Here is a 25,502-nt window from a genome sequence, read left to right as displayed (position 1 = left end):
TGGCTCTGTTGAAGTGTTCTTTAACTGTCCTGTATGTGCACATAGCGAGACTGTAGCGCAAAGCAGACAGGACACACGAGAAGAACGAACAACACGAGCGCTAACTTCCAACAATCTTTATTTCAGACATGCAGCACATTTATACGCCAAAGATAGGAAATCACTTGTGCTGACAGTATCACCGCCGGAGAAAAGAGAGTTCTTTATCGCATAAACTAATAGACGGAGTGCTAACACAAGTCTCTCCGCAAGCATTTATCTTCTCAGCTTCAATTATCATTCGCGTGGTCATGTCAAAATTTCTTGCTAGCACAACTGTTTGTTCCAAGTACGGTTTGCAAGTTTTCGATTCACAAGAAAGAATATGATCAACAAGAGTACTACCCTTCCCATTCTTGACGTTACGTGCGTGTTCCATTAATCGCTGATTTAGGCACCGTCCTGTCTGTCCGATGTAGTGGCCACCGCATGATAAAGGTATCTTGTACACAACACCTTCAATGCAACTGACGTAAGGCTTCAGATGACGAGTCGTGCAAGCTCGTGCTCCGTTACTGTTTGATTTGCCAATCTTGCACAAGGAAGCGAGTTTTTTTGGAGCTGAAAATGCGACAGTTGTGTTTGCCTTACGTTCAATTCTCTTTAGATTATGTGAAATTCTGTGCATATACGGCATAACAACAAAGCGTTTTCTTGCGGAGAGACATGTGTTAGCACTCCGTCTATTAGTTTATGCGATAAATAACTCTCTTTTCTCCGGCTGTGATACTGTCAGCACAAGTGATTTCCTATCTTTGGCGTATAAATGTGCTGCATGTCTGAAATAAAGATTGTTGGAAGTTAGCGCTCGTGTTGTTCGTTCTTCTCGTGTGTCCTGTCTGCTTTGCGCTACAGTCTCGCTATGTTCACGCACCAACAAGCCCAACAAGCCACCCTTTTGAACTGTGTGTGCAGTTCGATGAAGCAGTCTTTTTGCGGAGAGATGGCACATGCATTGTTGCAATTTTCTTGCGAAACCTGATCGTTCGCTTTTGAAAATATTGTTATCGTTAGGAGTTAAAGCATGCTTCAAGTATGTCGATGATATTCTTGTGCATGCCGATGGTAGCGGTGTAATTAATTGCTATGTGGAAAAGACTTTATTCGCTTTTCACTTGACTCGTCCACACCCAGCATTTGCACATGAAGCCCCTTCAGAAATGTGCCTCCAGGTTCTGGCCATTGACCCTGAGATAGGTTGCCACGTGTGCTGGCCCTATAAGACGAAGAGAAAAGACTTGATTCGTTACGAAACATACAACTCAGCTCACTCCAAGCTGATCAAGCGTAATATTCCAGATGGATGCCTCAAGGACGCGCTAACAGTCACGGAATCCTAACATGCATGAGAGGGCCGATTTCCAGGCTACATATGGTTTGAAGCAGCTGGTTTTCCGAACCAGGTACTACTAGCATGTGTTGCCGAATAGGTGCTTAAGTCCACCTTGAAAGGAAAATCTACAATGGGGAAATAAAGGGGCAACGTATCCATAGTTTTGCCGTATATACAAGTTCATGCTCTTTCGCAAAGAAAAAACAGGCAGAAAGGCACGAAGTGTCGGTCCCTTTTTCAGCGCCAAAGAAACTTAAAATCTTGTGCGAAAAGGTAACTACCATAAAAAAGCGAACCAAAGAATAATCCGGGAACTAGTAGATTCCCTTTCAATGGCTGCGATCATGGACAAAAATGTGAGCTGCCCTTCAGTAGTGCAGACCAAAAAAAAACGCCGAAAGGCAGGGAAAAACTTCATCTGTCTGATCCTTGCTACGCTGTTTTACACTTCCATATTCTTGACTTTTACGCGCAGCGTGTACAGCTCGCTCAGTCGCAGAGCCGTCGCCCAGGCCCAAATTCAGAAAAATGACGTCGGAAAAAATGCGCCCATGGTTTCATGCCAAAATTATGACGCAACCCTCCTTGTGTAGCGTTCAGGCGGTGTCATACATTTCGCTTCAGCATCCATCTTCCAGTCAAAGTAGAGACTAGTTTGCGATAGATGCAAACCGACGACGTATGCCCCTCTGGCAAGCGCTGGCGTCCACTGAAAAGTGAAACAGAAAAACCAACTTAAGCAATATAAGAATATAAAAGTATTCGCGGAGTGAAACGGCGGTGTCAATGACCCTAACGCGTGTACATTTGAAGCGTAGCTTGAACTTTCTCCTCGTATGTGCATATATATACATATATATATATATATATATATATATATATATATATATATATATATATATATATATATATATATATATATATATATATATATGCATACGCTACGCTTTCCTACGCAGAAAGTTAGGTGGGCGGATGAGATTAAGAACTTCGCAGGGGTCAAGTGGATGCAGCTAGCGCAGAACCGGGTTAAGTGGAGAAATATGGGAGAGGCCTTCGCCCTGCAGTGGGTATAATCAGGCTGATGATGATAATATATATATATATATATATATATATATTGTCACGTACACGGTGACTAAGGATACCAATGATAGCCTTCAATTTGCCAATAGCCGCTTTTTAAATCAATAGATGAAAAATACTTCGCACGTCGCAATCTGTCCAGTGAGTCATCGATGCGCGGCAACGGGTATACATCTTTCTTTGTCACATTATTCAATTTCCGATAGTCGACGCAAAATCGAAGAGTGCCGTCTTTCTTTTTGACAAGGACTACTGGTGAAGACCACGGACTTTGTGAAGGCTGCACAACACCATCATCCAGCATCTCCTGAACTTGCGTCTGGATCACTTCTCGTTCTTTGGCAGACACACGATACGGCTGCTGTCGTATTGGGCGAGCGTCGTCATAAGTAATGATGCGATGTTGTGTGATGGGCGTTTGACGAACCTTCGAGGAAGAAGCAAAGCAGTGCTTGAAGTCTAGCAGCAGTTGCTCTAAAGCCCGCCGTTTCTCCTTCGACAAGTGGCAGTTAATGTCGATGTTGTCAAGAGATGGCTCGTTAGTTTCTACTGCCGTGGATGCAAAACAGACCGGATCGTGCGCAACATGGTCAGCAAAAGCGATAGCAGTCCCCGGGAACAAGTGTCGGTACTCATTAGAAAAATTTGTGACAAGGAGTGCAGCCCGGCCATTGTGAAACGACAATAAACTTCGGGGAGCGCAAATGCCATGAGCAAGCAGGAGTGTATGGTTCGCCTCCGCTACAGCATCACCGGTACGGAAATCGTCACAGGTAACTTCCACAAGAGCACTGCTTCGCGGCGGCAGCGAGACGCTCTCAGCGGAAACACGAAGTGCGGTATTGCAAGGACTGCTACTATCTTGTTCGGTAGATTGTCCCATCGAAAACGCGACGAGTCTATTTCGCAGGTCGATAACTGCTCCGTACTCCCGCAGAAAGTCAATGCCGAGGATAAGGTCACGGGAGCAGTCACTTAAAACAACGCAACTAACGACGAACGTACGTCCGTTAATCTGAATGCGAGCCGTGCACATCCCCTTTGGAGTAACTATATGACCGCCGGCGGTTCGAAGGTACACACCTGGCCAAGCAGTGAGCACCTTCCTCAAAACAGTCGCCATGCGACCACTCAAAATTGAATAATCGGCACCGGTGTCCACTAATGCATTGACCGTAGTGCGACCGTCTAAAATAACCGGAATGTCCAGAGAAACGCTTTTTGCTTCCCTAGGTGACGGTACCAGCAGCTCGCGGTCGGATCGAAGCGACGACGACGGGAGGTCTTCAACGCAGCGACTACCAGCGGCCTCGCCCCCGAAGGTCGCTGTTTTCAGTTTTCCCGACCAGGGCTAGACGAGCGGCCTTGGTCCTCTCGCGAGGAACCGTGAGTGAACGAGGAGGAGCGCCTTGGCGAAGGGGAGCGGGGCTGACGCTGCGAACGAGATGAAGAACGCTGCTCCGCCAGGTACTCCTCAATAACTCGGGGTCGTTGACCAAACCGGGGAGGAGGCGAGTCGATGCGGAAGCCGTGGAGACCGAGGCGTCGATACGGACAATCCCGGTAGAGATGTCCTGGTTCACCGCAGTGGAAGCAAAGCGGACGGCGGTCAGGCGTGCGCCAAATGTCGGCTTTGCGTCGGGGCAGCGGACGATTGTCGAAGTTCTGCACTGGCTGCACCGAGGGCAGCGGAACTGTAGGTGACGCGAGAATGGGCGGTGGTGAAGGGGGAGCCTGACTCTGCAGAACTTCCGCATATGTGGGACGATTGTCGGTCCCCGACAGCAATGGCGGGCTCGGAACTACAGGCGAAAGAGGGCTCTTGAGTGCCTGCCGCACCTCCTCCCGCACTATAGCAGAAACGGAAGATGGCGATTGCTGCAGAGGGCTCCAGAACTTGCTTAGTTCTTCGCGCACGACGCTGCGAATCAGTTCGCGCAATGCATCGGGATGCCGCTCTGAAGATGCAAATGATTCCGCGATTGTGCTTGTATGAAAAGGTCGGTCATAAGCCACGGCACGTTGGTGTAGCACCTTTTCCATTGTGGTGGCCTCCGCAAGGAATCCGTTTACAGTCGACGGTGGGTTTCGCACAAGGCCTGCGAACAACTGCTCTTTCAAACCCTGCATCAAGTGCCTGACCTTTTTGTCCTCGGACATGGCGGGATCGGCTCGCCTGAAGAGGCGCGTCATGTCCTCGACGTATGCTTGGACACTCTCATTCGGCCTTTGGATGCGAGAGTGAATGGCACGTTCTGCATGCTCGCGACGATCTGCGCTAGTGTAAGCCTCGAGCAGTTGACGACGGAATTCCCGCCACGAAGTTAATGCTTGCTCTCGGTTCTCGAACCAGATACGGGCGCCGTCCTCAAGGCTGAAGTAGACGTTCCTTAGTTTGGCAGCATCGTCCCACTGGTTGAATGCAGCGACACGTTCAAACTGAAGGAACCAGTCCTCCACATCCTCAAAGAGGTCCCCATGGAAAGTCTTCGGTACCCGAGGGGCCTGCAAGGTGTAGTTACAGGCCGGTGCGACGCCCGTCACCTGCTGCGCAGGAGCACTAGATGTCATGGCGGCGGGTGATGGCTGAAACTCCGGAGACAGTCCCTAGAGCCGTCGACTGGAGCGATGCACGGGGGTGTCCAATGGTACAGGGCTGGCGCGACGTCTTGTAGATGGAGATTCTTGCATAGGCGATCGTTTTTACCCAGCACCTCCACCAGAATGTCACGTACACGGTGACTAAGGATACCAATGATAGCAGGGGGTAGCCCAGGAGCAAGAACACAGCAGCACAGACGCAAACGTGCAAGCGACGCTTCGTCGTCCTTCACTCAGTCATGCGCCACCTGGCAACGCTAGGTGGCATTATATATATATATATATATATATATATATATATATATATATATATATATATATATATATATATATATATATATGTATAATTTTGTGTCAAGTTAAGTAGTACATAAAAATACCCATGGTCGAAAATAAATTTTCTGAACGTTTGGACTTTTCTCTTGCGTCGCCTCGTTTGCAATGTAGTTAGCACCCCCTATGCTAAGATTCATAATGGTTCTATAACTTACGTGTTCTGTAGTTCGACAGGGACCGGACTCTTGGTAGAGACACTGTCCTGTGTTCAGTAGGAAACGTTTGAATGAACGGGAGTATTAACGCGCCCCCAGACTGCCATTCAGTACAATTTTATCGAGAAATATAGTGTGGCTGCTGAGGTCAATATTTCAGTAGCTTAATTATTGTAAGAATGGCTCCATAACTGCAATCACATCTTCTAATTCCACTCAGTTGTGGAGACTCCGTTAGAAGCATTGACTTATATTTACTTAATTTATTTCCACATCTGGACCCACTAGACGCCAAGAAGTTTATTTGATTTCTTCCCATTCTTCCTTCTTCTTGTCACAGGAGTGTGCAAGAACGCTCTGCTGAAGCTCTGGAATACTGATATTCTTCAGTGGTACCTTCAACTTTGCTACATAGACGCTAGCTGCCTTTGTGACCTCACATGAAAATTTTCAGAAGTTGTGCTGTGGTTATTGGACGTTCCTTCCTTTTATTTTAGAGTGTCAATGTGGTCGCAAACACTTTTGCATGGCCTTCAGCTGTAACGCCTACTTCGTAAATTGAGATGTTTTATATACTGTAGCTTACGAATCCTATATTTATCATTGAACCGAGCGGGTATCCCGTCACTTGCATAAATTATCTTGGCGCATATATGGAGCGTTTTCTTCAAGGCACGCTTAGGAGAGGCCCAATGTAGAGACCAAGGCTGTTTTTTTTTTTTTTTTTGTTTTTACAGAAATAAAGAAGCGATATTATGTAAAAATGTAGCAAAATGATTTTGATTCACAGGCTACGCACAGTCGAGACTGTGCTTGTGTGGGCCATCCACATGTTAGATGTAATTTTATGAAAAAGAAAAAGAATTGAAAAATGAAAGGAAATATTTTCGGCTTTAGTCCTTGTGCAGAAGGAAAGAAGACGCCAATTTTTCTAAGCATAGTTTCCGGAACAGCGTCATCTGAGTACACAGTTTAAAATTTTGTGCGTATTATTCGTTTAGCAGTCTGATAAGCATCTGGGCGGTAGAAAGTTATGTGGACGGATGAGATAAATAAATTTGCTCAGGTCAAGGGGAATCAGCTAGCACAGGACCAAATTAAATGGGGTGATGTGGGAGATGTACTTGTGCTGCGATGGTCTAGTCCGGCTGATAATGATGCTAATAACCATATGGTGCAATCTGTATAATGTCAAGGTGTTTACAGCATCGGTCCGCCGACATCCACCACAAGTCGGTTACTCCTATTCTCTCCATCGTTTGCGTCATGTGAAAGGAGCTCATCGCATTTCGGTAATGTTCACAGAAAGCTGCTTAATTGATATGCTTGCAGCACAGATTGCGAAAAAATTTGTTGAAGTGCACTTCAACTCCAGCATTTGGAACGGTGCACAAGAAAGTATTTCTTAGCCTACAAGTATAGGGTCAGACTTTTGCAACGATTTGCGCCAACTGCACTACAAACAGAATGCTTGGCCACCCTCTACTCAAAATGCTCTGCAGCCGATAATTTTGATGGAACCATATGATAATCTATGTGTTTCTGGGTATTACAGTATGTGTTGAATGTAACTGTGCGTCATCGTTATTTCCCTAATATCGGATTTTCGTGAAAAAAGGAACTTAGCAAAAGCATTCTTTTTTTTCTTTTCGTAGTTTAACAATTTCTTGAAATTTTATATCTCGGAAGACCGGAACGTATGAGTCGAGATATTACGCCATGGTCGACGCCTGAGGCGCACAAAACGCCTCAGTGATCTTTCAGTAATTTTCAAATTCAACAGAACAAAGGAGGAACTGAAAATGCTAACTAATCAGGCGGAAGACCGTTTTCTGAACTGCAAGCTTGGCGATCTTCTGGACATTTTGGTAATCATTTTTGCCGAAACAGTCTGCATCTTCATGTTTCATCGTCAGTAATGAAGCCACTAATGAGCCTAATGCATTCAGAGCTTATTTTCAATTTGTATTTCTATCTGACACCGACGAAGTTCCTTCCTTTGATCCTCATAGACATTGTGACCTCGATTGGCGATATCACAATTAGCGAAAAGGGTATGCTTAGTCTAATACTGAAGCGTGACACACAAGAAGAATCGACTGGGCCTGATGATGCACACCCAACTCATTTTTCGTTCATTATTAATTACGGACTGCGTACAATCTAAAGGCTGTTTTAAACAATCCTCACTTGGTTTGTTGGATTGCTAATTTTCTTTCAGGTCAGAGTTCGCTTCTTATAACTGAACTAATTCTTTTCCTGTCCATTTATTATCTGGCGCTCCTCCTCGATGTTACGTGCTTGGCATTTTATTATTCCTAATAAACGTTAATGACTTACCTCGCCATATAACTTCACAAATGCGTCCATACGCAAACGGCTGCTTTTTACACCACGTAATAATACTACCTAAGATCGCTTGTAAACACATGCCTGATTTACTAGCTTTTTCGCTTGGTGTAATACGTGGTAAATGAAAAAAAAAAATTACTAAAACTGTAGTGATGCATTCTACGGATGCACGTTCCCCTTGACTGTTTATTTATGCTTTCAATGATTCATCATTGCTCAGGACTTTCGAATACAAGTATTTCGGGGTTATATTTACCCCTGAGATGTCCTGGACAATTTGCATTAAAGTACTCAAAACGTTTAGGGCATTTGAGGAGGACATTATCTAACGCTTCAAAGAAAATTTAGTTTTGTTTTACGGATTCTTAGTTCTTCCGGGTCCTCGAATAATCGTCTCCTGTCTAGAACCCTCATGAGTATTACGATATTGACATAACCGAGAGCACTGAAAGAAAAGCAATCCCTTTCACATACCTTGGTATAATCGCTATTTTTCTTCTTGTGCCGCGTCCACTTTGAATCTACCTTTTGGTGCTTTCCATTCTAGCAGATTATGGAGCGAAATACTTACCCCTCGTGGTCGTTTTTTTCCCTGATGGTATACGCAGTTATACACAATAGGACAACGCTTTAAATTTCTTGAATACTTTAAATATTGGAGTACCTGCAGCAAGGCGAAAAGAAATTGAAAAAGCTCACCCTTTGAATAATTAGGCTGCCTTGAATTCAAATGCGGCAACAGAGTGCAGAAAAGATTCTTTTTTTAAGAGCTCATATTCAGAAAATTGATCATGTATTAACAAGTTGCACCCTTTAAAATTACCACACTCCTTTAAAAAGAACACATGTCTCTCTTCAGTGCCATCTTTTCATGCAATCAAGCATAATGAATCTTTCAATCTGGTTTATTTAGCTACGCTGCGATAGATTACTGCATAACAGGCACATCATTCAGGAAAAAAAAAAATGAGTGCTTTGGGGAATCGAATCTTAAAGAAGCATAAATTCAGCATCGCATTGCGCGAACAACTAGTAACGTAAGCGCTGGGCGCTTCGTCTATTCTCACAAATACCTCTCAGGCTATGCTTAATATGGCTGCTTTGCTTTTCGCACAACATAGCAGTCTTCGGAAGGCAATTGACTAGTTGCAATTACGCTGCATATTTTATCGCGCTTAATTGTACAATGTACACCTGCTGGCAGAAAGGAGTAATTTTTTCCAGTAAACATTTTCAGTACTCCGATGAAGAATGTGAAAATGGCTGGAACCTTTCAAACGTTACATCCGTTTTTATTTTTATTTATTTTTTTTTTTTTTTTCATTGTATGTGGGCTATCGCTACATCCCGTTTGCACGTTTGGGGCAAATACATGAGCCCCGTTGGAATTTTCGCAACTGGCAATATTAAGAAGCCCTGGTCTACCTATGTCGGGTGACCCTTCACACACGACTACGTGATAAATAGCATGAGTGAGACATTATATGAAGAAGTTAAGCCGTTACTGATAGGTCGAGTAACAAAGTTCATGTGCGCGAACAAGGATCCGCAAAGAGACTTCGAAAACGGGAGCCATTTGAAGGGCGGCTAATAAGCTGTAATTTTTTGCTCCACAGGAAGCTATGGAGACTTATCAATATTTATGCGTTCAATAGTGCAGCTGAGCGTGTTCCATGGCTAACCTCCTAGATTGTGATAAGATTGTTGTGATAATGGGAGACTTTAATTGTGTATGTTACCTGAATGATCGTGCTGGGCCTAGCGTACACAGAGACAGAAGTGGTGAAGTGTTGTCGCGTGTTATAGATGACTCAGGACTCATTGATACAGGGGCCTCATGTCATGCAACTACACTATTCACGCATATCAGGGGAGGTTCCAGGCGCGCCTAGACGGGATTTATGTTTCTTCCACGCTGATTTCCCGTGATTTGTGGTTTGAAACTGTACCGGTTTCCTTTTCAGATCATTGTATGGTGGTTGCTCGGCTCGGGAGAACTTACTGTTCAAACTTTAGGCCGCAATGGGGGCTTTGGAAGCTAAATTCTTCACTTGTAAATGATAAGGAGTTTGCCTTTCATATAGGCTCCCAACTACATGTGTGTTTGACAGGTGTCATGTCAATACTTGCTGCATGGGAGCTGCTTTAAACAGGAGGTGCGAGTGATAGCTATTGAAATTGGGTCTGCTAGGTCATTTTACAGGCAATTTCAAGAGAGGACATTGCATAAGAGTTTCTATAACCTCTATGAATTAGAATGTGAGGCACCTGGAGTATATTTAGACGACATTGCTAGGGTAAAGTGTGGCCTACAAAAACAGGACGCTGAAAGATACAGGGGTGCCTGAGTTCGACCTCGTACAAATTGTGCTTTGCACTCTGAAACCCCTGCGCGACAAGCTCTACTTGATGAGCACCTTTATGCTACTGCCAAATTGATACCGGGGATGATATCCAATGGCACCCTAGTAACGAAAACGTGTGACACCATCTCTGTGTTTGTGAGCTTTACACGACACTGTTCAGTGACGCTTCTGATACTTCTAATTCGGATCTAGTTACTAGCTAACTTCAAAGCTCTTATAACGCTTTGTCAGATGATGAACGTGCTGTTAACAATGGTCCTTTCACGTTGGAAGAAATAGAACACGCAATTGACAAATTACCCCTCTCTAAAACACCTGGCCCTGATGGCATATGCGAGTTTTACAAAACTTTAAAGCCTTTGCTGAGCCCTGTCTTGCTGCAGATTTTCGCTTTAAGTTTTGATGAGGGGGTCCTTCCTCAGTCCTTTACTAGAAATCACACAGTCTTAACTGCAAAGAGTACGGATAAAGAAAAATTGCTCTCAGTGGATGGCTACAGGCCAATCACGTTGGCCAATGTGGACTACAAAATTTTTGCGAAAGTACTATCAAATCGTTTACGGACGGTTCTCGTTGGCCCTCATCAGATGTGTGGCTTGAGGGGACGCTGCATACAAAATAGCATACATATTGCACGTACAATTCTGGAATCTTGCTCTGGCTCTTATGAGCAGCTTACTCTACTCCAAATTGACCTTGCGAAGACATTTGATCATGTCCGGCTTTCTATTCTATTTCCTCTTCTTGAGCGTGCAAATGTTGGATCAACTGTACTGAAAGGGGTGCGACTTTATTACGACAACTGTTCCACTCGCTTGATTGTTAATGGCCATCTCTCAGAGCCTGTGCTAATTTGATCATCCGTGCAGCAAGGCTGTCCTATGTCACCGCTACTCTTTGCCCTCTACCTAGAGCTACTTTGTTTGAGTGTACTACAAAACCACGGTATCCGTGGTTATGTTGCCTTCAGTAATGAAGTCAAAGTGCTTGCGTACGCCGACGATTTGGCGTTTTTCTGCACAGACAAACCCAGACATTGACAACATTATAACCACCATTGAGCAGTTTGGCATTGTATCTGGCGCTCAAATGAATAAGTCTAAAAGTTAGGGTCTGTGGTTCGGTTCATGTGGAGAAATGCCGACTCATTATGCTGTAATTGAATGGTCTTGTGTTCCCCCTAAATACCTTGGAGTTCCCCTTCATGCATTCAAGTTTAGTGGGTGTTACTGGAAAGAGCGGGTCACGGCACTCCAAAGCTATGCTCAGACTTTTGTTCCGCACCGCCTATTAATTTTTCGCCGAGCACAGGCATGTAAAATGTTTCTGGCCACAAACTTTATTGTGTTTTATAGGTACTCCACTGCGCGAGGAATTACATCCACAGTTTTCACCGGACGTTTGCGACGTTCATATGGTCGTACAGTTTTGAGCCTATGCGGCGCGATAACTTATTCAGGCCTGTTTCTGCTGGCGAACTAGATCAAATCAGTCAATATTGTCGACTATAAACCCTGACTGCTCATTGGAGGGTCAAATTCTAAAGTTAAAGCTCAGCTACTTTGGTCATCTGATGAGAAGAGAGGAGTCGCTGGAGAAAGATTTGATGTTGGGAAAGGTTGAGGGTCGCCGGAGAAGGGGTAGGCAGCGAACGCGATGGTTAGATGGCATCCTCGAGGCACTGCAGATGAAGTTATGTAATGTTAGGAAGATAGTGAGAGACCGGAAAGCGTGGCGTGGAATGGTCCATAGGGTCACGAAGAGTCGGACACGACTGAACGACTGAACTGAACTGAGGTTTGACACATCTATATGTCAGACAGTTAGTTGCTCGTTTCTTCTTTTTTCGTAATAGCTCCAATCCAATTACTAGAGCATCCCTGCAAACTAACCTTGTGAACCTTCTTCCAAACTTAGTGGTCTCCTCCAATTTTACCGATCGGCCCTTATTATTTGGTTTTATGAAAGAAGTTTACGATTCAGTGCGTTTTCTGGCAGATTGGTTCTCTTATGAGTACTTATTCTCTGTTTCACGGAAAAAATTATACCAAGAATTGATATCTATGTTGTTCCCGCCTCCCTTATATCCATCACTCTATTCTAATTGTATGGGGCATTATGTGTTAAAAAGGGTGCGCAAAATGCTGATCTCGCCTTCTACTAAAACGTTTTTCTTTAAACTTTATGCCGAGGTTTTACCTGTTAAAGTGTGGCTTCAGAAAAAAATATTTTCGTTTCTTCTGTTAATTGTCGGTTATGTGATACACCTGAAACCATCGAACACTGTTTTATTGCCTGCAAAGATGCAGTATTATTTTGGGACGTTCTGCAAAGAACATTGAAGAAAGACTTTATTTTCATTTCCCACAGTGTGTGTTACTTGATAACCACCGAACATGACCACGAACCCTTTGACATGATTTTCCTCCTTGGACTGCACAGCCTGTGGAAAACGCGTATGTTGGATCGGAAGGCTGAGCCTTTAGTGTCCCACGCTACTCATTTCGGTCAGATGGTACACCAGCTTAGAGACACGAGGATAGTGACCGTCAACCGGACTGGGTGCCATTGTTGATGTGTTGTCTTTCCTTGCCACCGTTTTAGTGAAGTTGTGTGAAGTCGTATTCTAATTGTGTGGTGTTGTGTTGTATGTTTCAATTGGACATTTCGCCTACAGGCTGATTACTCAGTAGATAATGTATATAGCTCTACGCTGAATTTAAAAGCATGTAATAAATGCCATGCTGGAAAAAATGCTATGGCGTCACACCCTTAAAGGCTAAGCCTTAGTGTGCCTCCAAGTAACTTTTTGTTTTCGACTTTAGTAGGAAAAAGGAACTTAAATATTACCCTTTTACCGCTGCTGGTGACTCTTTTCGTTCAGTTATACTATACTGCCCTACTAACCGATCAGTACGTCTGTAGATCTTCATTTCATCGTGGTGTTGTCAGTAATGAACAGTTTATATCCTGGGTATATGTTAGTATTGGCAAATATGAGATACTTAAAGGAAAAAAAAGAGACAACCTAAACAACTTCGAAGCCTCTCGATCTTGACGCCTGGCCATTTCCTTCCATTGCGTGTACCTCCATGGTAAAAGAGAACTGGAATCAGTACAATAATGTGAGCGCAATTAAGCCTTTTCTTACAGAAAAGACCGGACTTGTTTTTTTTTTTTTTTTTTTGCTACTAGTTAGTATTGGTGGCAGTTTGAACGCCGTCTTTCATCACATGTCCTTTGGCGGCATTCGTACATTACACTTGCATACCTTCATCAACTCGCATTAGCGTAGTCAGTGCGGACAAGAAGTGGAAGCGAGAACTAATTTAATGTAGGTCTTGCATCAGCCCCATGGCTAATTTTAACGAGTGAACCTTTGGAACAAAGTTTTCTTTCTTTTTAACCTTGCCCAAGATACATGTATTCGGTGGCAAAAATGTGTTGTCTTTTTCTCTTCTAGGTACCCTGACGTTGACCAACTCGGAAGATTAAACCAAGCTCGAAAGCGGAACGCAAAGGTATTCTTAAACAGCTTTTCTACTTGTAAGGAATGTGCGCGAGAAATTTGGTTAATATTTTTCAGGCTCAAAACATGACACAAAACTCAAAAAAGAGCACTGGTCTTCCCACTCTGAACAAGCTCAACCGGTTCGAAGCACCAATCACTGTCTTGTGAGTACTTGCATGCTACCTTTAGTTTCCCAATAACTGCGCCCAGAAAGCAAGCATAGTGTTGTCTTGCGATCATTGTTCTTTATTTTCCAATGTATTCTAGGGAAGCCTCCAGGATGGGGCAGATTTTTTGCAGTTAAGGGAGTAACTTCTCATCAGCACCCAAATGAACGCAATCAGTTGAATAGAAGTGCAGCTGAGTAGCTTTCGCAAAATTATTGAAGTTAATATACAGATGCCTTTACTCGGAAATACACTTTATGATGCTAGTAAAGAGGTATGATTCCTTTAACTATGTAACTCTACAAGACTTCCCAACAGAGCGTAGCTTTCATTTACAACCTTATGACTGCGCTATAAGGTGGTTGGTAAGGAGTGATTACTGCCATCATTGAAATCTTACGAAACCCACCATAAGCATTCAAGCGACCTCCGGGTCAAGAGGCGGAGGAACCTCAACATATAGCAGTACGGCCGTTATTATGTGCTGTTGCGAGAAGAAGAGGCGCACAGGAAATTTGTTTAGGATATACATTTCAGACTACTTCCAATATTCGTGTTATTTCCGCCATGCGCAATGTGATTCAAATATATTTTATAAGCAAGGTGGTGTTGTATACTTGTGGGAGTTGGTGGCTATTTATGGTTAGGGGAGCTCAAAACGGGTGTCTAATGAAAGAATAGAGGGCGCTCACGTACATCCCCTTTCTATATACAGCCCATCGTCGAGTTGACGCTGCTTTAATCACAGTTACCGTAATCTAAAAATCTTACAGCTAAGTTTTCCCGCTCCCGTCAAATGGTTCTTGATAAGCAACAATGTCTTCCCTAGTTTCTAGAAAAGATTAAATAAATACAAGACTGAACAGAGTAAAAATAAAATAACCAACTTTACGCATGACAAAACGAAGTCTTTATGGTTTAATCAGCCCATGTGTACCTACCTGCGTCAATCAGTAATGCTCACTTACAGATTAATTAATTTATTACTAAGGTTTAGAACAGCGGAGACGTATACTAGGTTAACGCGCACCGGTTGGGAAAGCGCGGAGGCAGATGCTGGCCGCACCTTGGCACAACATAACGCTTAGATTTAGTTTATCTCGTGCGAAGCTGGGGTGCAGTAATCGGGTATACGTCTACGCTATTACGTCCCCGCCATGCTAAACGTTTATAAAATTTATCTATATTACCATAAGGCACCTCCCTTTCAGCTTTTATTTATGATATCCCTTGAACTTTTTATTTGTTCTTCACTTTACTTCGCCGCTTTACTGTAACAGGCGCCGCAGAAAATCGGAAGAGCCCACTAGTGGCCACCCGCCTCCTGTATATTCATGCAAAACAAACAACCAAACCGGTTTTGCACGAAGACCATCATGATGCCATTTCACGAATGTCCTCAAGGCGCGTGGTGATCGCCAAAGCCAGAATTTTCACATCAGTGATTACAGTGATGGAATATAGATCACATTGCTCAAATACATGTCATGCATTTGCGGCACCTACAAGGTTTTCGACATTGTTTCTAGACTGTGTATAAACTCACTAGTTCAGTAGCGTTTGAATCTCGGCAGTTACGTCCCAAGTACCACGACTCAGAGAAGTACGCTTAGCAGAATGCATACCTAAGAAGCGTTCGGGCAGTGGGATTACTTTTCCCAGTAATCATTTTTGTGACTATAAGATTATGACTGTTGGAGTGCGCGTTCAGTATGGCGTGCGTAAAGTCATGGACAAATTTTACACACAAAAAAAAACTCACTTTTGTGGCTTTTTTTTTTTTTTTTTCGTTTCCGCCACTTAGATGTCCAAATCATTAGACAAAGTTAGTAGTCATTAGATCTGCGCGGAAAATGTCATTAACAAAGCAGAGCATGCTGGACTTCAAATTTTGTTTTTCTAATTGGACACCAATCTCTAATATCGCACCTTTCACGACCATTTTTCAGTGATTCGCAAGCTATTTCACCCTTCAGCGAAGCCAGGACAGCTCCATTTGCAAAAATCATGTGAAAAGCGTATAGGCCGGCTTTTTTCTCAGGGTTTCCTCACTCACATTTTAAAAGAAAAATTTATCTAAAAAAAAACTGGGATCTTTTCTGAGCTCGGCTAGTTCTTTAACGGCAGTACAGCAAAGTAAAAAATTTACACTGAGTATCTATTTGAACGCTGGCTTGGTTTCTTCGGTGCATGTTTGCCATTTGAGAGGCTCGCGACTTCTTCGCATCTGTACAGTTATTTTGCAATTTTTTATTCGTTTTTGTTTTTCTAACATGTGGAAGGCTGTTTAGGCCCCTTAGTTGCGCTTGCTGGCCACCGGCAGCGACCACTAATGGACGGTGCTCAAAATCCCCAGGTACTTAGTGTGCGCACAAACGCCAGAGGGTGAAAATTATTTTGTGTACAAAATACCATTTATTACGTGATCTAGTCGGTTCTCCATATAAGAGTTACCAACCGCACGAAATAGTGGCGCCATCACCCTGGTTAGGAGCCTGTGATTTTGCCGGTGATACTTGAAATCTTTGATGATATCAACGGACTGCTATAGCGGATAGCAGTGCAAGAGGTCAAGAGTCGTAGAAAGTGCCTTACTTGAAGATATATAGAAGAGATCACGAATAAGGCCACGGAAACAAACTGGTAATCAAACGAAATGAAAATTATTGCGACAAAACAGATATTTCAGTCTATATGGCTTCTTTGAATATGTAATGTCTTTTCTTTAACTTAAAATACTTAAAAATATTATTTTTAGTTCTCATATTTTTAGAATTAGGAAAAGATGAGAAGCTAGATTCTTTTTTGGCTCTATTGACACACAGGTGTAAGAATACTGAACTAGAACGGTGCATATCTAGACAGTATACTTCTCTCTAAAAGGTATATTCTTGGAAAACAACAAAATAAACTGAAGTTTAAGAATAATTATCAATATCCTAATTGTTGCGGCGACATCATATTTACACACTAGTTAAGAGAAGATGAAATGCGAAATAACAAAAAAGTGTCGCTATGTGTTGCTCTTGCCGTGCAAATTAGAGTTAAATATGCTTTTATATGGAAAGTATAATGCTTATATTACACAGCTGACTACCTTTAACGTTAACAGGTGCAACCCTGATCGTTACGTGGGACTTTTTTTTTTTTTTTTCAGCATTCACAAGAATGACTCCCCGCGGGAGGCGCCCATACGCTGCGTTCTTGTAGGCAGGGATCGCATCAGCATGATACGAGTGCTGCAAGTGGTGGGACAGCGAATGAAGCTGGAAGCGAGCTACGTCAGGACGTAAGCGCGCTGCAAATATTTACCCCCGACATTTGCACCCACACTTACTTTATTTACTCACGCTTTTCGTAACCACTGTCCGCATAATATTTCGATAGGAGTGCAGCATAGCGCAGAAATTGACATGCTTGTTTTCTCGTATTCGGTTGTAGCCCCTTGGGTTGGTCACTTGGCCACGCAAGGAACTATTCAAAGTGGAATGTCGGACCAACACGGGCAAGTCAGGTTCTTTCGGTTTAAGCCCTTTGTGTTCAACGTCGCGCACTCGAGCACTCGAAAGAGATATTTGCTGAAGTTTACATCATCCGGAAAGTATTGCCAGCCTCATATTTTTTCTCCCTTCTGTAGCATATTTACTTTCGCTAAGATAGTCACGCGTTCAGACATGAGCCTTATGCTTCTTGAGTATGAGTATCTACAGTGTCCTGGTCATGAGCCGAATTATTCAGTATTCCCCATAAACCGAGAAAAAAATTTTGCACATTCACGGCTCTTTTTCTAGCATATAAAGCGCACGTGGGAGAGCAAACAAAGCGGATTTTATGTACACCAACTTTCTAGCATTTACTTCGACTAAGTTTGATTCGGCAGCTGCTTCTCGCTCATTTAAGTCTGAGGCTTGGTTTTCAAACCTATGTAAACACCTACTTGTATATATTATTATGACAGATTATAAGGCAGACTCACGGAGGTAGGAGTATTTTAATGCTGTTTTCATTCTTCTAGCATAATTATTTTAACGCTGCGGCGTTATAAATACCGTTACGCAGAAACTCCGGCATCGGCATTCATCATAATGGCGACAAGGGACTGGCATGGCGCTGGCAACTGGTATATTATAGCCGGCAGCTGGCATGGCCGGCCACTGATTCTGATGTAGTTTGTGTGACTTAACGAGCCACGTGATATCAGAAAGCGAAGAGGAGCTGCCAACTCGGATTGTTTATTCGAGGTGGGAAGGTGATGTAAGAATCGCCCTTCAAGTGCTCTTAGATGCCAAGTCAGGCACGCTGCATCTAGGCTATAGCAGACGTTCAAACGGCTGATTTAAAGCGAGGCTTTATATTACGGGTGGTGGCTTACGTTATCGCGTCATACCCATAAAGGCGGAGCTTATGTATGGCCCATTTTTCTCTGCGTAACTCCACTCTGCCAAGAAAAGGCGGGAAACCGAATTATCATGCTGATACAACATGCATTGACGTACTTATTAGGAGCACTTCTGAATGCATTCGCTTTGGTATAAATATCAGTACAAGGTTTCTGCAGCGGGAGTTTTAATTCTAGACGAAGTTTTTCGTCGCTACTGATGTGAAAGAACGCCGCGCCCTCCTACAGTTTAAAACAAAAGTTGCGCTGTCACTGTGCCGAATATATTAAAGTACTGTCAGGGGAAAGAATCTTCCACAAAACCCATTGTTCCCCATTTAAGACGATAGCGCCAATTCATTTTATTCATTCATTGAAGCGTCGTAACAAAGACCGCGTCTTCGAGCGTGATTAGAGCCACCACCGGCGAAAAACGGAGCACTTACCGATACCGGCGGTTCAGACAGCTCGGCCACCACCCATTTATCGCGCCGCATGCGTGAACAGGGAGTATTTCGTTGATAAACACCACTTTCCTTCAGTCGCCAGGTTCGCCGAAGTAGCTGAAACCGAAACACCTCGGAGTTTCATACCCCTGGCACTGTCGGCTTATCAGCCTATTACCCTTTCCGGTTATTTTTTTTTTTGCTTTCTGCACAGCCTCTGCTTGTTTCGCTTTCCTTTGTTCCTTTCTTAATGCTCGTCGCTTTCTTAAAATTCCCTGCATTCTTTCAGTCCCCTTCCTTTTGTGGAGATGGCAGCCATTGTGCTGCTCAGTGCAGCAGCTGCCAACCAGTTGGTTTCTTGTAACGGTTTGAACATGCATAAAGCCAGAGCACGTGGTAGCCACCTGAATACTTCCTCTCGCGCTGGACTATAACTAAATACGTGATTATATACTCAGGTGCAGGATGAATAGGAGGCTTAATTTTAACAAAAAGTGCCAAAACGTTCCGGGCACCTAGGCTCCGTTTTTAAGGGAGTGAGGAAGCGAAGCTTTAATGAAGAAACAGATAATTGAGCTCGCTTTTAGATTCGCTGGCTTCCTGCTATGCATGGGGAAGAGATTAGGGGAAAGAAATAAAAGACAGCCTCAATGGCTCCCGTCAGCTAATCCTCTTGAGGTTCTTCGTTCGCGTAGACTGAACCCACACCGATTTGCGCTTTGATACTCGCCTAATCACTAAGCCCTTAATTTACGCCCATCTAGTCTCGCACATATTCATTGGTTGTAAGTTAGCACATAATCTGAAAAACCACGCGACATGGATGTAGAGCCTCGTTTTAATAAATGCGAATGAACAGCTTTGTGTGCTTGATAAGGGATTCAAGGACTCTGTGTTAGATTTCACTGCCACCGCAAATCTTCTTTTCGTTGATGTTCATTTACATTACAAACTTTATATCCCAATAACATTTGAGTCGTTGTTGGGACCATGTAATCGCAACGTGTGCGATGTTTATTCACTTTTCAATTCCGCTATTCTACGGGGGCGTCAAGCGCTTTTGACCTTTTGAGTCTGGATATTTTTTTTTTTTTTTTTACAAGACTCGGTTTCCTCGCTGAACGGAAGTCGCAAACGCAAAGCTCTAGCTTTAATACGCTCTGTCTAGCACAAAAAAAAAAGTCCATTAATGAAACGTAATTGATTCAATAGCGTAAAGGGGGGGGGGGGGGGGGATACACTCTAGTAGCCGAAAATGATTATCAAGATTCACACTAAAAATAGCCTGTCTCCTAAAGAATGATGGTTAGCCACGCGTTGGCGCACTTACGGTTCATAGCTAGGGCACAAAACTACCGGCATCGCAGCAACAACAGCACACGCACAGAGCAACTAGCAAAAATCAACATTGCCTTTGGCCTTCGGAAACATGGTTTTCACGATAAAGCCTTTAATTCTCTCACACTCACTCCTGCCCATGGAATTCAGTTTTTCGAGACTTGGAAGTCTTCCATCTCTAATGGCCAGTAGGTTTCACACGTGTGCGTCAAGGGAGATTGTACAGCAGGCACTAGGCAAACAGCGGCACCTTTTTCATCCGTAGGAAGACTATCAGCCCAAAACATTCCGCGTACCGTGTGCAGGCGGTTCCGTGTTGAAATTCTTTCGCTCTTCCCTTAAGAGGCAACACCCCAAACGCGTGTTCATGTACAGTTAGCTGCCAGGCAATGCAGTTCTTTTGATGTTGGTGCAAAAACTTACCTACAAGTCAAGAGTTTCATGTTGTCTGCACTGTCAGGTTTACGCTCATCGCATTTATTCATATATGCTGTCCATCGATGTGGTAACCCGAAGTATAGTTCACGATGCATGATACCAGGGATGAGTTTATACGCCTGTTTGGGTGAAGCACCAGCTGATAATTTGTCATACATTTCCAATTAAGCTGACACGCATCTTGCAGTTTTGTTATAAGATTACGCTTACCACAGAGACAGTTGTCTTTATTACCGTGGTTCGTGTTTTTTTATTTGTCGATCAAATTTCAGCTCCTTGCTATCATTCACAAGCGACTTGCAGCAGGATGTGTCGGTTGTGTCGCTGATAAGTCGCACTTTCTTATTTTTTGACATGCATCCCATTTCAGTCGGGGAGCGATGGTTGACAGGTAATAACTGAAAACAAATATCCAGCCTTCTTAGCGCGTCTCTGAGTGCATCAAATTTAGCAGCAAATAATCAATGCGGTTAAACTGGACAATATTTTTGGTATGTCAGATTTTTCCTATGAAGGTTAACCTAAGAGCATCGAAGAAGCAATTTTTTTAGCCCTGCGTGGGAAATGTATAAAATTATATTGTGTTTCTGTGTGTAGCATGAGATGAAGCAACAAAAAAAAATCTGCTGTCATGATTGGTATCTGCAACAGCAATAAAAATAAGATGTATGAACTGATCACGTTTATTTTGCAATACAAAGCTTTATTTGATGCACTCCGTAGCTTCAGTCATATAGATGTAAAAATATATTGCTGCTAAAGTTCTTAGCACACTAAGTGTATTTCGTTATTCAATTCCCAGTGATGTTATATCTTGCCGAGCTCTAATTTTCGACTCTGCAGTGTCGACTATTTTGTTTCGCATACTGGTGGCCGGTGAGAGCCGTTAAATAATTGTTGCTTGTCGTTACTAGTGTCAGTCTCCCATCCCTAATTGGCGCTTAAGCAAAAGGTATGAACTACTGCTGGGCAATTACTTCACTGAATAATGCCCGTAAAAATTTCTTTATCATTATATAGGTTTCGTCACACTTCAGAAATGATCGTTCTAGGACTTCATAATGTTTATTCCCTATCGTTTTCAGACTGTGCTTTCCTGAAGGAAACCCATTATTTGACGTGGAAGACCTCAAGCATGGCGGACATTACGTGGCACTGCTGCCTCACGAGTCGTTCAAGAAACCTTCATCAAAGATACCAAACAATTACATGTATGAAAAAATACGCACGTCATTTTTGCTTTCATCAACATTGTTTTCACACTGCTGAGTGAAGGCACCAATACCGCTGAATCCCCTCCAATACTATATATCTGAAACTTGTAGGCAGTTAGTACTAGATTCTCTAAAACTAACGCAGAACTTGTGCCATTAAATAGAAAGTTTCACGATCTTGTACGTTCAGACATCTACTGTAAATATTTCACCGTAGCTTTCTCTTTATATTGCAGGCGAACGTACGAAACACTTGCCCAGAATGCATCAGGAAAGGCTTCGCAAAGTGAGATTGCCGAAGCACAGGACGAAAACGATAATTCTGAAGCAGCAACAAAAAGCCATAGCCAGGAAATGACAGCCATCGCCATGAAAGAAGCGTCCACGTCAACCACTGAAGATAAAGAAACAGCTACTACAATGTCCCTGTACAGTAATCAAGAAGTGGAAGACAGTGCCATTCAGACCAATAGCCAGGAAAAAGTTGCAGCAGAAGACGATACTCAGGATATGCCTGACCAAAGCATTCCAAGTGAGAATGTAAACCAATCAACAGCCCATGCTCAGCCTTCACAAGACACAGCAAATAATACCAGCAATAATGCAGAAAATCGGAGCAACAGTGCTCGTTCCCTTGAACCCAATATGACGCCCAAGCACTCAGACTCCGGTAGCGCTGCGCAGCTACCTACAGAAGACGCGACGGTGGGCATCATGGCAGACGCGACATTATCACCTCCTACCAAAGAGGCTGATGACGATGACCCTTCCGAAATCGCATACACCACACCACCGCAAGATCCCAAACACTTACAAGACCTGGAACAACACCTGCACGGTATATCCGAGAACAGTAATCATAAGTTAAAAACGAACCCGGACAGAACCAGCAAGCCAGAGGAAGGTGATAACATCAGCTTGGCGTCGCTCAACAGTTTTTACGAGAATGAGCAGCAGATACTCAGGGCCGAAACGGAAGCATCGAAAAGTTCAGAAAAAAGAAGTGGATCCCGTCACAGTGCAAGACAAGAATCAACCGACACGATAAAACATCAGTGGGAGTCCCCAGACAACCTCACAGACAAATTAACTGCAAAAGATTTGAGAGATGAGAAAGCAGGTTCCTCAGAGGAAAGAGGTATGGTCTTTGAGACATCGGGTGCTCCACCAGAAATAGAGGCTTCTGCTGGAGCCCAGCACAGCGACATTAAAGCTAACGCAAGCGGAGAAAGACCGCGCCCAGCAGCTCGAAGAAAGTCATCCGGCTCTGTTAACGCAACAAACTCAGTTCTTGGGAAAGACCAGGAAGTCGCAGCCAACGACAGTCCTTCGGCGCAGAGGAGTGTACGAGTTAACGACACACGTGCCTCTGTAAACAGCACATCCTCCGCTGCAAGGAAGGATTCGTTGAACGACAGCACCAGTCGCCGAGAGCGGCGGTCTTCGGTTCACAGCGTCTTCTCTCAAGGCCAAAATCAATTTATAGATTCTAGTAACCGAGCCTCTAGCCTTTACAAGCAGCCTTCTTTGGACGAGTCAAAGAGCAGGAATTCCGAGAAACGAGCGTCTAAGCAAAGCCGTCCACCATCACAAGACCGTACGCCAGCTTCTTCCGTTATGGAGAAATCTGCTATGAAGAACCCTTCCGGCAGCATCTCGCATACGTCCCGTAAAACTAACGGAGACGGCAGGCGATCAACGCAGTCAAAGATGCCCAGGAATGGCACAGAAAAGAAAGTGCCTGGAACAAAAAGCAAGCGGCCTCCAGAGGAAGACAGCAGAGGGTGGTCGCGGTCATCATCTGTCGAGTCGTTAAAGTCCAACAAAGACAGCGGCTACTCCCCTGCTTCCGAGAGATCAAAAGACAGCTCCGAGGCGCCTCACCGGCTCAAAGACACCAGAGAAACTAACAGGACGGAAGGCATGGCTAGTTCCTCTAAGGTCAATCAAGAAAAGCTGAGTTCCACCTACTACGCTTCTTCGCCCCCTCATTCGCCTATAAGAACATATGCCTACCTTCTACAGGAGAAGCCGGCGACCCAGAGCTATGACTACCCCACGTTAGAAGGCAGCCCTGCAAGCCAAACACTTTACTCTTCCGCGCCGCTCAGGTACTCGTCCGCTACTAAAAATCAGTGGAAACCGGACACATACCCTATCCTTGAAGAAGACGACGTCTTCTATGCCAAGTCCTCCCGAGGGAAAAAACTGGACGCCTACAGGGAGATAGATTTGGATGAGGGTGCGTCGTCTTTAGCGTACTTTTATTTGGTGCCGAATTACGAGCCGAGTAATTGCGCGAATAAGCGCAAGCTTTTCAGCGTATACAATAGTGATCAGTGTATGAGCAAGTGACTAAGGCTATGAACACATATTTGGGCAAGTATTTTGTTTTCTTCTGGTCATCTGTCATCGATGTCGACCGCCCACCCAACGTCAGAAATAATTCGCGACCAATGGCAAGTGACCAAAGAAAAATAAAAATGAAACGTCTGAAGACATGGCCTAAATGATTGGTAATAGGCGCGCCATAATCAAAGCCTCTCAGACCTTACTATGACAGAAACTGGTTGCCTGTTCTAACTTTGCGATGGAACACCTTTTCTCCGGATAAACTTTTGCGTGCGTGTGTGTGCGTGTGTGCGTGTGCGTGTGCGTGTGCGTGTGTGCGTGTGTGCGTGTGTGCGTGTGTGCGTGTGTGCGTGTGTGTGTGTGTGTGTGTGTGTGTGTGTGTGTGTGTGTGTGTGTGTGTGTGTGTGTGTGTGTGTGTGTGTGTGTGTGTGTGTGTGTGTGTGTGTGTGTGTGTGTGTGTGTGTGTGTGTGTGTGTGTGTGTGTGTGTGTGTGTGTGTGTGTGTGTGTGTGTGAGTGAGTGAGTGAGTGAGTGAGTGAGTGAGTGAGTGAGTGAGTGAGTGAGTGAGTGAGTGAGTGAGTGAGTGAGTGAGTGTCCATTAGAGGCAGTTACGGCACTTCATAGCATCGCGCCTGACTTCAGAGTCGCACTTCAAGGGATATTGTGGACGCCTATTAAGTTAATGCTCTGGGTAAAGTTGCTTTGTCGCTCTTTCGGGATATATGTTGACGCTTTTAGGCGACTAAAGACGCGTTTACCATTGAGGAAATATTATTCAATTAGCTTCCCACCAGTCGCTTCAAACTCATGACGTACTTACCGAAAAGCACCTATTGGCATCGTTTCGAAGTCAATTGCAATATAGTGTAGCCTCTGGGAACCGGGCGAAAAATCAATGTCAGTGCAAACATGTTTTTATGCAGCGACAGCAGTCTAGATAACGGTGCCTTATCGACACAGGCCCATTTCTATTCGTCCTAAGTGTGCTCCAAAGCAAAAATAGGTGAATCTAAAATTTTGAATGCTGCCACATTTTCTGCAGAGTTCGCATCTTATTCTTCCTTCCCCAGACAGTGGAGGTGTTTTCCGCGCCAGGCAGCTTATTACAGAAACAGGGGAAGCCGTTGAAATCCAAGAGAACATGGATACCAAAGTCGACATGCCGATCGACGACATGGAGGCCCTTGAAGTCGAGGTAAGACGTGCGAGTACAACAAAGCTGACAGTTTCTTCCCAGTGTATTGCAGTACCCTGGTAAATACCACATTGTTTAAGCGTGGCTAGCAAGGAGTTGAGCTAAAGCTGACGGTACGTAGCCTAGAGGCTTACAAGAAATATATTTTATGTTAACCTGTGGCACTAAGGCAAGATTTGGAGGCTGCAAATTTGAG

At 44.0% G+C, this 25,502-nt stretch overlaps 1 protein-coding gene across 1 annotated transcript in view; it reads left to right on the top strand.

Moving 5' to 3' along the window:
- LOC146190689 (uncharacterized) overlaps positions 1-25,502 on the top strand; it is a 31,116-nt gene that overhangs the window by 4,745 nt on the left and 869 nt on the right. The window contains exons 2-7 of the mRNA XM_084599830.1: positions 13,732-13,789; positions 13,855-13,943; positions 17,104-17,235; positions 21,632-21,757; positions 21,997-24,002; positions 25,182-25,306. Of these exons, the coding sequence (XP_084455956.1) occupies positions 13,732-13,789; positions 13,855-13,943; positions 17,104-17,235; positions 21,632-21,757; positions 21,997-24,002; positions 25,182-25,306 (2,536 nt within the window). The remainder of the gene's footprint in view (positions 1-13,731; positions 13,790-13,854; positions 13,944-17,103; positions 17,236-21,631; positions 21,758-21,996; positions 24,003-25,181; positions 25,307-25,502) is intronic.

This window comes from Amblyomma maculatum, chromosome 4, assembly GCF_055883805.1.
Source record: "Amblyomma maculatum isolate TAMU_Amacu chromosome 4, ASM5588380v1, whole genome shotgun sequence".
Taxonomy (NCBI): Eukaryota; Metazoa; Arthropoda; class Arachnida; order Ixodida; family Ixodidae; genus Amblyomma; species Amblyomma maculatum.
This window is presented reverse-complemented; position numbering and strand designations above follow the sequence as displayed.